This window comes from Capricornis sumatraensis, chromosome 9 (genome assembly GCF_032405125.1).
Source record: "Capricornis sumatraensis isolate serow.1 chromosome 9, serow.2, whole genome shotgun sequence".
In the NCBI taxonomy this organism is placed as follows: Eukaryota; Metazoa; Chordata; class Mammalia; order Artiodactyla; family Bovidae; genus Capricornis; species Capricornis sumatraensis.
The window spans coordinates 58,642,592-58,658,494 of record NC_091077.1 but is presented as its reverse complement, the minus strand read 5'-3'; the positions used below and the strand labels follow the sequence as shown (position 1 = coordinate 58,658,494).

The 15,903-nt window shown below is 40.3% G+C and overlaps 1 protein-coding gene across 1 annotated transcript; it reads left to right on the top strand.

Annotated features, from left to right (window-relative positions):
- Positions 1-5,059: 5,059 nt before the first annotated feature.
- SPINK1 (serine peptidase inhibitor Kazal type 1) lies at positions 5,060-11,623 on the top strand. Its single transcript, XM_068981282.1, has 4 exons — positions 5,060-5,114; positions 6,787-6,818; positions 8,325-8,431; positions 11,578-11,623. Exons 1-4 carry the CDS (start codon positions 5,060-5,062, stop codon positions 11,621-11,623), a joined length of 240 nt encoding a protein of 79 aa, XP_068837383.1.
- The last annotated feature ends 4,280 nt before the right edge of the window (positions 11,624-15,903 follow it).

Sequence of the window (15,903 nt, the reverse complement as noted above, 5' to 3'; positions counted from 1 at the left end):
GGATTTCATTGTAGTAAAATGTTTCTCAAATTGCAAGTCAGGACTGGTGAACTATGAGATAGGATAGAATAAAATGTAACAAGAACCATCACATACCATAAGATTAGGTTTTATTTCTTAACAGTCTTACTTGTCTATGACATACATATGTGTGTATGTATGTACTAGGCCATATCACAAAATCTATTTTTTCCTTTGGATCCAGAGTCAAAATGTCTAATAATCACTGTTTTGGAAAGAGCCTGGGCTTTGGCATCAGACGGTTCTAAATCTGAATGTTTTACTACTGCTATTATTATCTAAAGAGTTTCTGTTCCAGGCCAATCAGGGCTGATGCACTGGGATGACCCTGAGGAATGGGGTGGGGAGGGAGGTGGGAGGGAGGGTCAAGATGGGGAACACATGTACACCCATGGTAATTCACGTGAATGTATGGCAAAAAAACACTACAACATTGTAAAGTAATTAGTCTCCAATTAAAATAAGTTTTTAAAAAAGAGAAAAGAGTTCCTGTCCCAAGTCAATTCTCTCTCCTCAGACTACTTGTGAAACCAAAGAAAAATTCCTTTTCTATTAAAATTCAAATATTAACAGCCCCAACCCTTTGTGGTGGCTATTGGAAACTTCTTATTGACAATAAACCTATTTAAATTATGATTTGAAATGAACAAAACTTTACTCATTCAGATGATATTTATAAATGCTTAGCCTAAACTCCATGGGAGCAGAAATCATATGGATTTCCCTTACACTCAAGCCAGACTTTTTAAATAGCAAGTCTCTATGAATATTCAATTATAATAATGGTTGAGCAAATAAAAGACTAAAGAAGCCAGTGAATGACTACTCTAACAAGGCATAAAACTGAGTCTTTAAGAAAATCAGATATATACATGTACTACTCAACTTATGTTTTCAGTAAATATTTATTTAGAACCTACTCTTTTCCAGGTACTTTGCTTGCTACTGCAGTAAACAAAACAACAAAATTTGCTCCCTAAAGGTGAAGAGATATTACATAATAATCATAGAAACAGCAAGGGAGTGGAAGTTAAGTGCTATGCAGGGTATCAGAAAATAATAAAATAACAAAAGTTAACATAGACGCAGAAGAGAATTAGGAAATGCTCAGAAAAGCAGCTCCATGAGAAAATGTAGCCTGAATCTGAGGGTTGAAAGCTAGATGCTCCCCCACGCCGCCCCCCTTCAAGAGAGAACAGAGAAAAGACCAATGTAGACTATCAGACTGAACTAGCAGGAAACTGGTGGGGAATAAAGTAAGAGACACAGAAAAGACCCCACTCGTTCAAATCAACCTTTCCTAAGGATGTTGAACCATGGGAAACTGGAGCACTGCATGATCACACGTACACTCTCTAAAGATCACTGAATTATCCTATGGAGGGTAGCTTGGAAGATGAAATAACAGTAGATGTTGTTAGGAAACTATCTGAAAGAAATTTCAGAATGTCAAGGTGGAAATGATTGCATCATCTTAGATAGGACCGTGTAAGGGAATGACATGTGTCCAGAATTGAGGTTATTCTGCACACAAAGTCAAGAAGAGACCTTGGTAATGAATTAAGAGTGGAAGATGGCACATGGTGAGGGTCAGGAAGGCATCAAGGAGAACACTTAGGTCTTGACCAACCAACTGGAAGAAAGAGAAGCAATTGGGAGGCTGAAGAGACAAATATCTGTGGTAAATGATTAAAACAGTAGTATAACATTAAATCTGAAGTGTTGATAGGATGTTCAAAATTTTCAGGGAGGCACTTAATATCTGGGATGAAGATCAGAGAAGAGATCTAGCAAAGAGATACATATATGAGATATATACAAAATTTTACATATGCAATTTAAATAAGGTAGATAAATGTGCTCACCTCAGTTCAGTTCAGTTCAGTTCAGTCACTCAGTCATGTCTGACTCTTTGCAATCCCATGGACTGCAGCATGCCAGGCCTCCCTGTCCATCACCAACACCCAGAGCTTACTCAAACTCATGTCCATTGACTCAGTGATGCCATCCAACCATCTCATCCTCTGTCATCCCCTTCTCCTCCTGCCCTCAATCTTTCCCAGCATCAGGGTCTTTTCAAATGAGTCAGTTCTTTGCATCAGGTGGCCAAAATATTGGAGTTTCACCTTCAGCATCAGTCTTTCCAATGAATATTCAAGACTGATTTCCTTTAGGATAGACTGATTGGATCTCCTTGCAGTTCAAAGAACTCTCAAGAGTCTTCTCCAACATCACAGTTCAAAAGCATCAATTCTTCTGTGTTCAGCTTTCTTTATAATCCAACTCTCACAGCCATACATGACTACTGAAAAAACCATAGCTTTGACTAGATGGATCTTTGTTGGCAAAGTAATGTGTCTGCTTTTTAATATGCTGTCTAGATTGATCATAGCTTCCCTTTCAAGGAGCAAGCATCTTTTAATTTCATGGCTGCAGTCACCATCTGCAGTGATTTTGGAGCCCCCAAAACAAAGTTTCACTGTTTCCTTTGTTTCCCCATGTATTTGCCATGAAATAATTGGACTGGATGCCATGATCTTAGTTCTCTGAATGTTGAGTTTTAAGCCAACTTTTTCACTCTCCTCTTTCACTTTCATCAAGAGACTCTTTAGTTCTTCTTCATATTCTGCCATAAGGGTGTTGTCATCTGCATATCTGAGGTTATTGATATTTCTCCCAGCAATCTTGATTCCAGCTTGTGCTTCATCCAGTTCAGCATTTTGCATGATGTACTCTGTATACAAGTTAAATAAGCAGGGTGACTATATACAGCCTTGACGTACTCCTTTCCCAATTTGGAACCAGTCCATTGTTCCATTTCCAGTTCTAACTGTTGCTTCCTGACCTGCATACAGATTTCTCAGGAGGCAGGTCAGGTGGTCTGGTATTCCCATCTCTTGAAGCATTTTCCAGTTTGTTGTGATCCACATAGTTAAAGGCTTTGGTGTAGTCGATAAAGTAGAAACAGATGTTTTTCTGAAACTCTCTTGCTTTCTCATTGATCCAACAGATGTTGGCAATTTGATCTCTGGTTCCTCTGCCTTTTCTAAAACCAGCTTGAACAGCTGGAAGTTCACGGTTCATGTACTGTTGGAGCCTTGCTTGGAGAATATTGAGCATTACTTTGCTAGCATGTGAGATGAGTGCAACTGTGCAGTAATTTGAACATTCTTTGGCATTGCCTTTCTTTGGGATTGGAATGAAAACTGACCTTTTCCAGTCCTGTGGCCACTGCTGAGTTTTCCAAATTTGCTGGCATATTGAGTGCGGCACTTTCACAGCATCATCTTTCAGGATTTGAAATAGCTAAACTGGAATTCTATCACCTCCACTAGCTTTGTTCATAGTGATGCTTCCTAAGGCCCACCTGACTTCATATTCCAGGATATCTGGCTCTAGGTGAGTGATCACACCATTGTGATTATCTCAGTCATGAAGATCTTTTTTGTATAGTTCTTCTGTGTATTCTTGCCACCTCTTCTTAATATCTTCTGCTTCCTCCTGCCACCTCTGTTTAATATCTTCTTTTTCTCTATAACCTTTAGTATAATCTGATATACTTTGCAATTATTTGATTACTTTTTTATTCCCTATCTCTCTCAAACTAAAATGTCATGGAAGGTTCATGAGAACTGTGATCCATCCCCATAGATTAGTACAGTTCTTTTTTTTCTTTTGAATACAGTTAATATACATCATGACCTGGGAGGGTTTAAGATTTCACTCTGGTTGGAAGCTGACATGTTATTCTGCCACAGTTAAAGGCAGTCTGACAGAAGACACAGACTCCTGACTCAGAGAAAAGAGACGTAATTACTCAGTAGCAATAGCCAGAGTCCCAGCGTTTGCTCTGGTTCCCCAGGCCCAGCCTCCATAGCGTGACATGAAGAGGGCCAAGGAAACATAGAGAAAGCACCATGCGCTACAAGGGAAGGATGCCAAGCTTTTAAAAATCCCTAAATTTTTTCAAGGGCACTATGCCTGGAAATTCCCTGGTGGTCCAACAGTTGGGATTTGGTACTCTCACTGCCACGGCCCAGGTTCAATCCCTGGTTGGGGAACTAAGATACCACAAACAATGTGATGCAGATACACACAAAAAAGCATTATACCTGCCTAAACTTTGCCCTAGTGAGAGATACTATCTTATACCCAATGGTAAACAACCCTCCCCTTTACACCAGAGGGAGAGACTAGTCTACATTCCAAGGCTATTTCCTGTACAAACACTCTTGAAAAGACTGTTTGAAACACATGCAGTCGATGTCTCTACCCATAAGACATGCAGAAAGATGAGAAAGAATTGAGAATTATCTCCCCAAACCACACATGGTTCCAAAATATACACAAGGCATATTTTGGAATGAAAGATCAATTCTTTGAGGTAGGTAGTGTTATTATTTCCATCCCCAGGTGAACTTGTCCAAGGACATAGAGCTGCTAAGAGTCTCTGGAGAGCCCACTCTACCTTGGAGTACACACACACCTTAGGAAAGAGAGTCCTCCTTACCTCTAACCTGGCCCCTAAAGCTACTTTAGGCTTTGTGAATGGGTGGCAGAAAAAGACAGAAAAGAGAGAAAGAATTTTAAAAGCTGAAGAAAAAGAAGCAAGAGTGGAGTTTTTCAGATATTCATACCTCTTCATATACCAAGAATTACAGAAGACGAGAACTTTTGAGTTCACCTTACAGATGAGAAAACCAGGACTTGACCATGGGCTTTCTCTCCATAGTCAGAGGAAGTTAGGGCAAGAACCAAGTAACCACTAGTAATCGCTTCCTGACAGTCTTTACCTTGCACATTTCAGGCCTAGAGCATTCCTCCCCTATACCTTTCTTACACTGGTGGTGTGCCCCAAACCTGGAGGACAGGCTATGCTACGGAGTCAATCAATAACCAAGGAGATCTGTGACACAGAGCAGGAGGTGGAGACCGGAAGCCCACGCTGCCTATATCTCCCTTCCAGTCCCAGGGTTCCACAGCCAAGTGGTAAGTTCGCTGCAGTTTTCGACTGAGCTCTAGAACCAGCACTTCAGCCATGAAAGTGGCAAGCATCTTTCTCCTCACTGCCTTGGTTCTGATGAGTTTATCTGGTAGGTGTCTTTGCGTATTTTTCTGATTTGAGTAAAACCTTTTTGACCTGTTGCCTTATTGAGCACATTACTTTCAAGACTTAGAGTCTACTCTTGAACAGATCTTTTGGTTCTAGGGAGATGAAATAGGATCAGTGGATGAGAATTATATATAGAAAGAAGGATTTTAACATAACACAGGAAAACAATTTTACTAGTGCTCAGACATGAAATGTTTTTTTCCTCAGGTAATGAAGCTGACTCTTCATCAGAGATATGGTAGAAAAATGAAGGGATTATTTCAACATCAAGTACCCTTCTAACTCTGTGCATGTTTAAGGCCAATTTACAAATGTTATGTTCTCATGGAATTGTAGAAATAGGTTACAATGATTTCCAGTTATTCAGTGTACAGGGCAGAGTTTAAGAATTTGACTTTTGACCTACAGAATATTTTTAGAAAAAATATTCTTCTTGAATAAGATGGTGTGTGTTTATCTTCAAACTGTCTTGATAATGCTGAGAGACGATCTGAACCCCCAGAATCGGCATCAGCTTCCTTTTCGTCTTTGGAAATGGATAATGTGTTAAATTTTTTATCAGATCTAGCAAAGAAACCAAATCAACACTTTGTGAAAACAGGAACAATGCTGTTTGTTGTATTTGCTAAATATTTATGGGAGCGGCGGTCCCTTTTCCATTTCTCATGCATATCAATTAATACAGATAGATGCCTGTGTGGCGATCACCTGCTCATTAAATCTTAGACTCAACTAAATTCTAAAATCCAGTGGGACTCTCACCACATCAGGTTCTGACTATTCCAGGGACCTTCTTTTCCAAGCCCGTGAGTGTCTTATGCCTTTTCAAAGCATTTAGCTCAGGAGAACCACCTCCTTATCTAGTTGACCTCAGAGATTGTTAATAACAAAATCAAATCTGACCAACATCAAATTAATCCATCTTGCCTGCAATGAGCTCACCCACAGCCACCATATCCTACATAAACATGATGTCATCAAGACCTGCTATTCTGGAGAATGCAGCATGACAATTTTAAGTATCTACCTGTAAATTCAAAAAATGTGAATTAAACTAATAGCACAATGCAATGGATGAAAAGAGGTCTTTGGGAACCAAAGTTTGAGTTGTCAGAAGATTACGCTTTTTTAGCATCACTTACAAAAGAAGACTTATGTATAAATATAAAAGTTGGTTTTGCATCACAAGACCTGGTAATTGCTAGTGTTAACTGTTTTACTGGTTATAGAAACTCTCCATACCTTTATCTATAAACTTGAGATAGATACTTACATTTCCTACATCAATAACAAGTTGCTAACTAGAATGTCAGTGAACATTCAGAAGGTATTTGCTCTGTGCCTGAGACATCTGAAGCAGTAAGTACATCATTTTTATTTTCAAGAAAATAAGTCAATTTGTCTTAAATATACAAAACTTTTGTCCTAATCAAATTTTTGCTTAATTTTTTTGAGGTTTCAGAAGGCAGGCTGTGAGTGAACAGCAGTGAGATGTCCTCGAGGAAAAAAGATGGAAATAAGAAGGGCTAGGTGGCGAAAGAGGCCAGCAGAGAAGACATAGACTTAAATGGAAGCAGACATTTCTGAATGAGAATACATCTGTCCTCTCCCATTCAAGACTCAACTTCACATGTCTGATTTATGTTTTCCAGGTAACAGTGGAGCTAACATCCTGGGAAGAGAGGTAGAGATAATTTTGTAACTTTTTTTAACCTCTGGGGCTAGAAGTGTTTGTTCCAACCAAAGCATAGTCTAACTCGCCTTTCAATTTACCCTCAAGTTAATATAAGGAGTATGAATGCTGGCAAGGCTTAACCTACTAAATGTGGGTAGTAATTGTAGTTCCTCATAGGTGCTTATGTTGAAGGACAAATTCTCAGATACATGGGCAATTTCTGTGTAGTCATGTTTGCTGTAAAGGGGTTTTTATATGTAGTGGGACTATCCTGTAAGACAAGAATTTTAAGTGGACACCAGCGGAAGAAGTGTCCTCTTCTCATTACATTTATATATAGTGAGAAGGCCAATGACAAACCAAAAGTGCACGAGTAAATAAATTATTACATTTGGGATGTATTATAAAGAAGTTCTGATTTCGTTAGCAACTTACCCTAGAGTTTCCCTGGTGGCTCAGTGATAAAGAATCAATTAATACCAGTGCAAGAGAGACATGGGTTCGATCCATGGTTGGGGAGGATCCCACAAGCTGCAGAGCAAAAAAACATGTTTGCCCAAACCATTGACAAATGGGGTTAGCGCTCTAGAGCCCAGGAACCACAATGACTGAGCCCTCGAGCTGCAACTCCTGAAGCCCATGGGCCCCTAGACTCATGCTCCGCAACAGGAGAAGCCAGTGCAATGAGAAGCCCACACCCGCTAACTAGCGAGTAGCCCACGCTCACTGCAACCAGAGAACGTCTGCGCAGCAACAAAGACCCAGCGCAGCCAAAAATAAAGAAATAATAGAGTCAAGTGGTGAAGAGCTAAAGTTCAGGACCTAGACTGACAGGGTTTAAATCCAGGAACCAGTAATTATCAAGTGTGTGACCTAGGATGATTTACTCCGTTTGTACTTCATTATCCTTCCTAGAAGAAAAGTATGATAAAAAGTTCATAGGCTAGTTGTGAAGTTTAAATATGATAATACATAAAAAGCATTTAGGACAGTGTCTGCCCTGTGAAAGTCATTTCATAATTACTAGTTCTTACTGATGGTAGAGAAAACAGGCTGCGCAAAAACTCCAAAGGTGGAAGGCACTGCATGTCTTTAAGTGATTTGGTAACAGGGTAACAGGACTACTGTGTGCAAGGAAGAACATGCTTCAAGGTGTGGCTGACCTGAGAGAAGCTAGCACTTGTAGTGACTGTAAACTTGAGCATTATCTCACTCACCTTATTCAAACCTCACAACACCATGATGAGACAGGTAGGAAAAAGGACAACATCATTCTTGTTTTGCAAATGAAGTGACTGTGGTTCAGAGACACCAAGAGATTTACCAATGTCACACAGCCTGTAAGTAGAAGAGGCATTACTTAAAACCAGGTTTTCTGAACGCAAATTTTGGATTCTACTCTTTAGAACACTTAGTATCATCCTTCCAATCCATTTTTAAGGTGATCACCTCAGGAAGATTTTAGAGACTGCGCTATAAATTCAAAAAATGAAAAATGATTCATTCCATTTATAGGCCAAGTGTACAAATGAAGTGAACGGATGTCCCAGGATCTATAACCCTGTCTGTGGGACAGATGGAGTTACTTACGCTAATGAATGCTTGTTATGTATGGAAAATAAGTGAGTACAAGCTTGAATCTCTTTTAAAATATATATTATAAGCTAGAAGTCTTTAGGTTTTTATATATCTAAGATCAGTGAATATGCCAATAACATGAATTTCACCATGTGAAAAACAAAGTACCTAGTTTCCCCCCAAACATTCTTGATCTCTTTTTCTCTTAATATATCTGTAAAGATTATATAGAAGTGTGTGTGCATTATGATAGAAAAGAGTATATGTTGTGTCAAGCATTGTGCAAGGCATTTAATATTCACAATGACTCTATGGGGTAAATAATACTAAGCTTATTATGCCCAGGAGAAAATTGAGATTTAGTTAGTTTAAATAATGCTCAGCAATGAGTGACAGATCTGGTACGAAATCCTTGCTCTTTCCATGATAAAGTCAGGTACCAGCCTAAGTACGTGTGAGATACAGAAGAAAATTCTCCAGGTTTTGTCTCCCAGTTTGCTTATGCTCAACACTAACACAATGGGGTCAGTAGTAGTGTAAGCAAAGGCTCTGCGAGCACAAAATCAAAAAGAATTAATCATGCCTGCTAGGATTTTGCGAAGTTTGGAGGCTTTCTCTAGGACATTCTAAAGAAAGAGAGAGAAGCATTCCAATATGAAGAAAAAACTGAACAAAAGCCAGAAAGTAAGTCATAATATGGTGCAGTATGAAAGGTGTTTAAGAAATTACCAAGCAGTAGAGGAGGGGAAGTGTTTGAATGCTCCTTTCGATTAATTTTTTTTAATTTAAAAGTCAGTTCTGTGATAAAAACCCAAAGCTTGTATAGCAAATGAGATAGTATGGATTTTTTAAAGGTCACAATATACCCCAAATTCCATTAAACTTAAAAAAACATTCTTCGCAATAGTAATCATCGTGTTTACTAAAGTCCTAAAATATGCAAATATGAACTATATTGATTAGGTGACCACAAACCTATTTTGGAAACACTTTTGTTAACGGATGTGAGAACCAGCCTCAGTGGAGTTTCTGAACTGACTGTAGGTGGCTAGGTGATGGGAATCAGACTCACGAGCTCAGAGAAATAAATTTGCCACAGATGTTCTGTCTTTGCTACTGAACACTTTCTGTCAAGCATTGTGCTAGTCTTCTCCACTTTCCTTGTGAATATAACTAAGAGAAAATAGCACAAATAAGGTAGCTGCTTGTAACTTGTGACAAGCGCCATTAAATGGGTATTAGCAATGCGCTACAGGAATGAAGGAGAGAGACAGATTGCTTCTTACTGAAAGGGTCAAGAAAGGATTCATGAAAAGGAAGTCATTTAAACAGTGGTCTGTTTTCAGAGTATCACAAAAGCCTTCCAGGTTAAATAAAGATGTAGAATGGTCAAACAAAAGAGATTCCACAAGGAACCTAGAAAAAACTCTGTAATTTTGGAACTGATGTGTGTTAAGACTTTGATTGAGGCTCAAATGAGTGCATGTACTTCCATCATTCCACTGCTCTAATTCACTGTATCACGAACCCTCTTTTTGATCTGCTTTAAATCATTTCAGAAAATTCTTGGTATTTAACAAGGATTGTGGAATTAGGTTCCCAGGGAGAAATATTTAATATCCTAAAGTTTTAGGCCGAAAACATTAAATTCTCTGCTTTAGAAGAAATTATAAAAGAAAGTTGAAACCACCTGTTAATTTTCTCATGGCCTATGTTATTGATGTTAAAGTCAAACATCATATTTCTGTCCAAGGGGAGGGGAAAGCAGTACAACAGCCTTGAGACTTGGGCGATTTCCATGTGCCAAGATCAAACAGCCCAACATTTAGAGTGAAACCCTGGAAAAACACGAGCATAGGGCTGGGACACCCTGTTTCTTTAGACTTAAAAAATCTATCGGCCCTACCTGCTTTTTCTATTCTTTTAAAAATATGTAAATAAGGGAGCAATATTTGAATGCCTGAAAAAGTAATTTCTCTTCCTATATTTCTCTGATAAGAAAGCAGGAGAGAGAAATGTGGCCTTTTGAAAAGCACCATTTTTAAAAAAATATTTTTAGTTGGAGGATAGTTGTTTCACAATGTTTATACAACAGTGTGAATCAGCCATAAGTATACGTATGTCTCCTCCCTCTTGAACTGCCCCCACCTTGTCCCACCCCACCACCCCAGGCTGTCACAGAGTACTGCGTTGAACTTCCTGTGTTGTACAGCAACTTTCTATTAGATTTCTGTTTTACATATGGTAATATATATGCTTCAGTGCTACTCATGTATCATTTTGCTTTTCTTTCTACTGCTCATTAAAACCCCCAAACAAGTATTAATATATTGTATGGTTAACTAGATCCAGGTTCTGACCCTAGTTGTTTTGTTTCGAGATGAGTAGACGAACAAGGGCTTGCATCTCCTTGGTCATTATGCTCCTGGCAGATATATTCAGTAAGAACTTTTTCTCCAATTACTCTATATCTTCTCAGGCAACCTACACTGGCAAATTCTTTTCTATAACCTATCATTCTCCTGTAGGAACTTTTTGCAAGGACGGAAATGCTGTCCAATATGGAGGCCTCTAGTCATGGCACCAGCACTTAAAACGTGGCTACCATAACCAAAAAGCTGGACTTTTAACATTATTAAACTGATTTAAATTTAAGCAGCTATATGAGATCATGTCAGCTGTCATGGACAGCATAACTATGGAAAATAAGTCAAACCATGGGCTCTGTCTAGATGCTAACTAAAGCAACTATCCTACGAGATAGGGATACAATTTCCTTTTGCAAAATCTCACAGATGGGAATCCCCAGAGTCCTAAGGCAAAGGTCCGAAAGTAGCCTGGGCACCTGCTAAGCTGGAAATCTGGTGGCTAGGACAATGACGTCAGCAGGAAAAGCAACAATGGATTAAAGATTAATTCCAAGGCTTTTAATGATGCCCTGCTAGATCTGTCAACTCTACAAGGATGAACATTTTCCCCTTCTGTTGTATCCTCAATATAGGTAGTAGTTCTCAATCAGTATTTGATGACTTAATAAGTGAATGCATATATGAATAAGAGAAACAGAAATGGAAGGAAATCTCAAACCTCTCATTTTAAATAAAGCTGAATTTTTTCCTTGTTTTCCCCCCATAGTTACATTTTCTCAGCCAAGTTTAAACTAATTTTTTTTCCCCAATCTCTTCTACAGGGAACGTCAGACTCCTGTCCTCATTCAAAAATCTGGGCCTTGCTGAGAACAAACGTTCTGAAATCCCATAAGTACACTACAATGCGTGGCTGGCCTGATTGCCGAATAAAATGCATCTAAATATGTCCTGTTGCTTCCATATGCTTTTTCCTCAAAGGCATGTTTGATTATACCGAGAACAGAGGATGGAAGCAAACTCAAAATAAACCAAGTTTTACAAAATACAGCAATCCTATAATTTTGGACAGGGTTTCTTTCAGGATGCTTTTCCCTTCCCCATCCTCCTCACATTCTGAGGACTCTGTCCCAGGAAATGTGACTGCAGACGTTAAGTGACAGGATACAGTTGATCACAAATATCGTAATCCCATGGGGATTAGACTAGCATTTTAAGAAACAATTGGAAAATTCTCAGTCCAGAAACATGTTGCCTCATACCATTCACTGACTGAAATAATTTCTTCAGGGTTCCTTGGAATTTAACTGAGCATCTATTGTGCCTGGCACTGGTCTAGGCACAGAGGCATATGATTCTGAAATGCTGCCTGTCCAGTGGAATAGAGTTTAGTCTTAAGATTTTCCATATATCTCACAGTGGATTTGAGGTGAGACATGATTTTCTCAAAGAGGCTCTAAATCATTGAGGAAACCAAAAGAGTTACATTTTCTCGGCTGTGTGGTGGAGGAGCATTTGCTTCAGCCCTAATCCTCCCCCAGAAGAGACCATTCCCTACTAGTTACTGAGGTGAGTGGCAGTGATGTAGAGCTTCCCATTTTCTCTGGCAACCCGAGGACTATATCTCTAGCTTGACTTGGAGATCTGCTTTTTCGGTCTCACGGGTTTGCGCTAAGATGAACAAACAGGAACTAAGACCTGATTCTGATTTAACTTTTGCCACCAAAGCACTCGAAAGAGATGATCTGCTGTGGAAAATAGGAACTTCAGACCTACAGACTACAGATGAAACGATCCTGAGGCCTCTGTGTGGTTCACTTTGCTTTACCTACGAGCCACAATAACCCTGTGTGGCTACCCTTATCTGGTGAGTAAACTTAGCAAAGTTAGATAACCTGACTTATATCACCACCAAATAAGTTGGCAAAATCAGGCTTTTAATTCAGGACAGACTCCAAATCTAATGCATTTTAGTCTAAACCACAATCACCCCAGGGAGACTATCCCTTCCTGATTTCTTCTACAGGAACTTTAGGTAACATGCTCACATTAAATGGCATATGTAGAAATAAGAAGTGCCTCAAACGGAAAAAGACATCTATAACCACAAAAACAGAGAAGGAAAAGCAGCTTGAATTCCTAAGCTCAGACAAAGAAGTAGCCCAGAATGGAAAGTGGATAGAGGGTGAGATGACCCTGAGATGCATCAGGTTCCCTGATAAATAATGGAGAATTCATCACCCACTGAACCAAAAGTAGCCAATAAAATCTGCCCACACTTGCAAAACACTGTTGCATGACACTTAAATTTTAGGTTAATTTCTTGTGATATTCAGAATATACACGGCTTGAGGTTTGAGTCTGACCACTAGGGGATGCTGTGGTCTACTAAGTGACTCAGCCAAACACACCTCACAGCTCACCAGGTTAAGTTATGGATGCAAGATGGCTTCCAGCATCTTGTCTGTGATGCTAGAGGACATTTGAAGGGCAATGCTAAGCTTAAGGAACTTTGCTCTAGTAAAGAGATTTAAACATTGAATGCTAGAAATTGTCGAGGTCTGGAGAGAAGAGATTTGGAGATTACAGGCAGAAGCAATACGTAAACCTAGATTGTCTACCTTTAATGGTTCTGCTCACTTTCTGACTTGTTAAAAAACAAATTTAGGCACCCCACATTTCTGCCTCGCCACATTTTTGAGGCGTCCAACCTAACTGTTGCTAGGCCAAATTCTTGGGACACAAGACAAACAAGAGGAAAGAGCTGCCCCTGGAAAGAAAGGAAAGACAACTAAAGGCATCTGAAAGCAAATGTATGAGTCACATGATTCAAGGATCTGAAGCTGAGAGGGACCTGGAGGGCTCTCCTGGGTAGGAATCCTTTCCCTGTCCCATATTTCTCATTTGTAGAAAAAGGGCTTCAGCCTCCTAGGCCTTTCCTGAGTTCCAAATAGCACATTCAATCAGGAAAGTAAGAGAATGCAGAAACAAAGGAAGAGCGACCAAGAAACTATAATGCAGTGATTAAAGCTGAGTCCTGGTTCCTCCTCAAGGGGCGTTGTTGCTGTTCAGTTGCTAAGTCGTGTCTGACTCTGCGACCCCGTGGACGACTGCAGCACGCCAGGCTTCCCTGTCCTTCACTATCTCCTGGAGCTTGCTCAAACTCATGTCCATTGACTTGGTGATGCTATCCAACCATCTCATCACCCACTTCTCCTCTTGCCCTCAACCTTTTCCAGCATCAGGGTCTTTTCCAAGGGATACACTTAATGATATCTTTGAGTTCTTCTGAAAGAACTAAGGCCCACACCCAGGAGGATGGTAACTTCAGGCTGAGCACAAAGTTCCCGGAACCACTCTGTTATCTCACCCATCAACCAATCAGAAGAGAATCACACACACTATAGCCTTCACCCCAAATTTTACCTATAAAAATTTCTCCCTAAATGGCATCAGAGAGTTGGGGTTTTTGAGCATAAGCCACCTCATGCCCGTTGCTTGGTCCTCCAATAAGTCTCTGCTCCACACTCTGACGTTTTGGTTGTTTGGCTTCACTGTGCAATGGGCACATGAACTTATGTTCAGTAACAGACTGATTTCTTACAAATGATTTTTTCCTGACAATCTGGATTTGGAAAGGAAAGGACAAAATGAAACCTACCTTCCTCCCTGGAACAGGCACCACAGATAGAAACAGTGATGAGCCAACTGACTTTGGTGTCAACTACAAATTGGCGCTTGCCATCTACCTATCTACTGCTGCAAGGATTAAGTCATATGCTGCTACAGGTGCTGACCTTCAACATCCCCTGAAAGAAATTCAGGGTGATGGTCAGAAATCAAGCATTTAGTTGCAAGGGTGGAGAATGGCAGGACAGGTCTTTCAGATAGATGATTTCAGGAGCCCAGTTCTTGTATCTCCCCATATCTAAAAAAGCATTAAAATCCTTCATGGTAATCACTGTTCCCTGTAACTAGCAAAGGCTTCATGAGACTAGTAGAAACTTTCTGGAAAAATATGTGCTTGATTGCATGTATTCCCCCTTCACCAAAAATCATGTATATACTGACCATTCCCCGCACCACCTCTTTGGAACAGTTTTTCAGAGCTATCTGAGGTGCTGTCTCCTGGGCTGCAGTCCTCATTCTGCCCCAAATAAAATTTAATTTGCAATTCTCACATCATGCTTTTTTTTTTTAAGTCCACATAACTATTCTTACAGGCTTCCCATGCTGCTAGTGGTAAAAAGAAAACAAAACCCGCCTGCCAATGCAGGAGACAGACAGGGGTTTGAGATCTGATTCGGGAAGATAGATCCCCTGGGGGGCAGGGCATGGCAACTCACTCCAGTATTCTTGCCTGGAGAATCCCATAGACAGAAGAGCCTAGTGGGCTACAGTCCATAGGGCTGCAAAGAGCTGGACATGACTGAAGCAACTTAGCACCACACAAGTATTCTCATCTTTGGCTGGCTCCTGCCAGATTTCCCTGGATCCTCTCTGCAGGTTCTGGAGACAGTAGTGTGTCCCAGTGGTCACCAGGAACTTTAAAGAAGGAAAAGGAATTTTCCATCAATGCTTTATGGTGAGTGTTGGCTGAGAAGACCCCATTTTCTTCAGGACACATCTTCTCAAAGGCATGTCATACATGGATAAGCTTATCTAGCTTAAGTTCTCCACTGTGGCCATTGTAATTCATTATTATCTTTGGGAAGCTTAACTTGCTCATTCAGCCTTCAAACAAAATTTTACTTGCTGGGGGCCTTATTCTGGACCCAATTCAGCGTAAATTGGACCCGGCCTGATCCTCCACCGGGTCTGGTTTAGGGGTCAGACCAGGCTTGTCACTGGAAACGGTCCATCTCTATGTCCCACGGCACTCAACTCAGGCCAGTTTGGGGATCCAGGCCGCAGGAAAAAAAAAATGCTCAAAATGCAAAAATGCTCGAAACAGTGAACACTCCTAACACACAATCTATGGATGGAGGATTGGAGGAAACTTACCACCACCTCCAGAGGCAGTGAGGAAGCTGCGACTCAAGGGACTCCTCAGGTACCTTCGCTGCTGTTGCTCGTTGCCGCTGAGGGCCGTCAAAGGTCTCCTTGTTTCCCTGTTCAGTCACCAGACCTGTGATTAAGATAAACTGAGG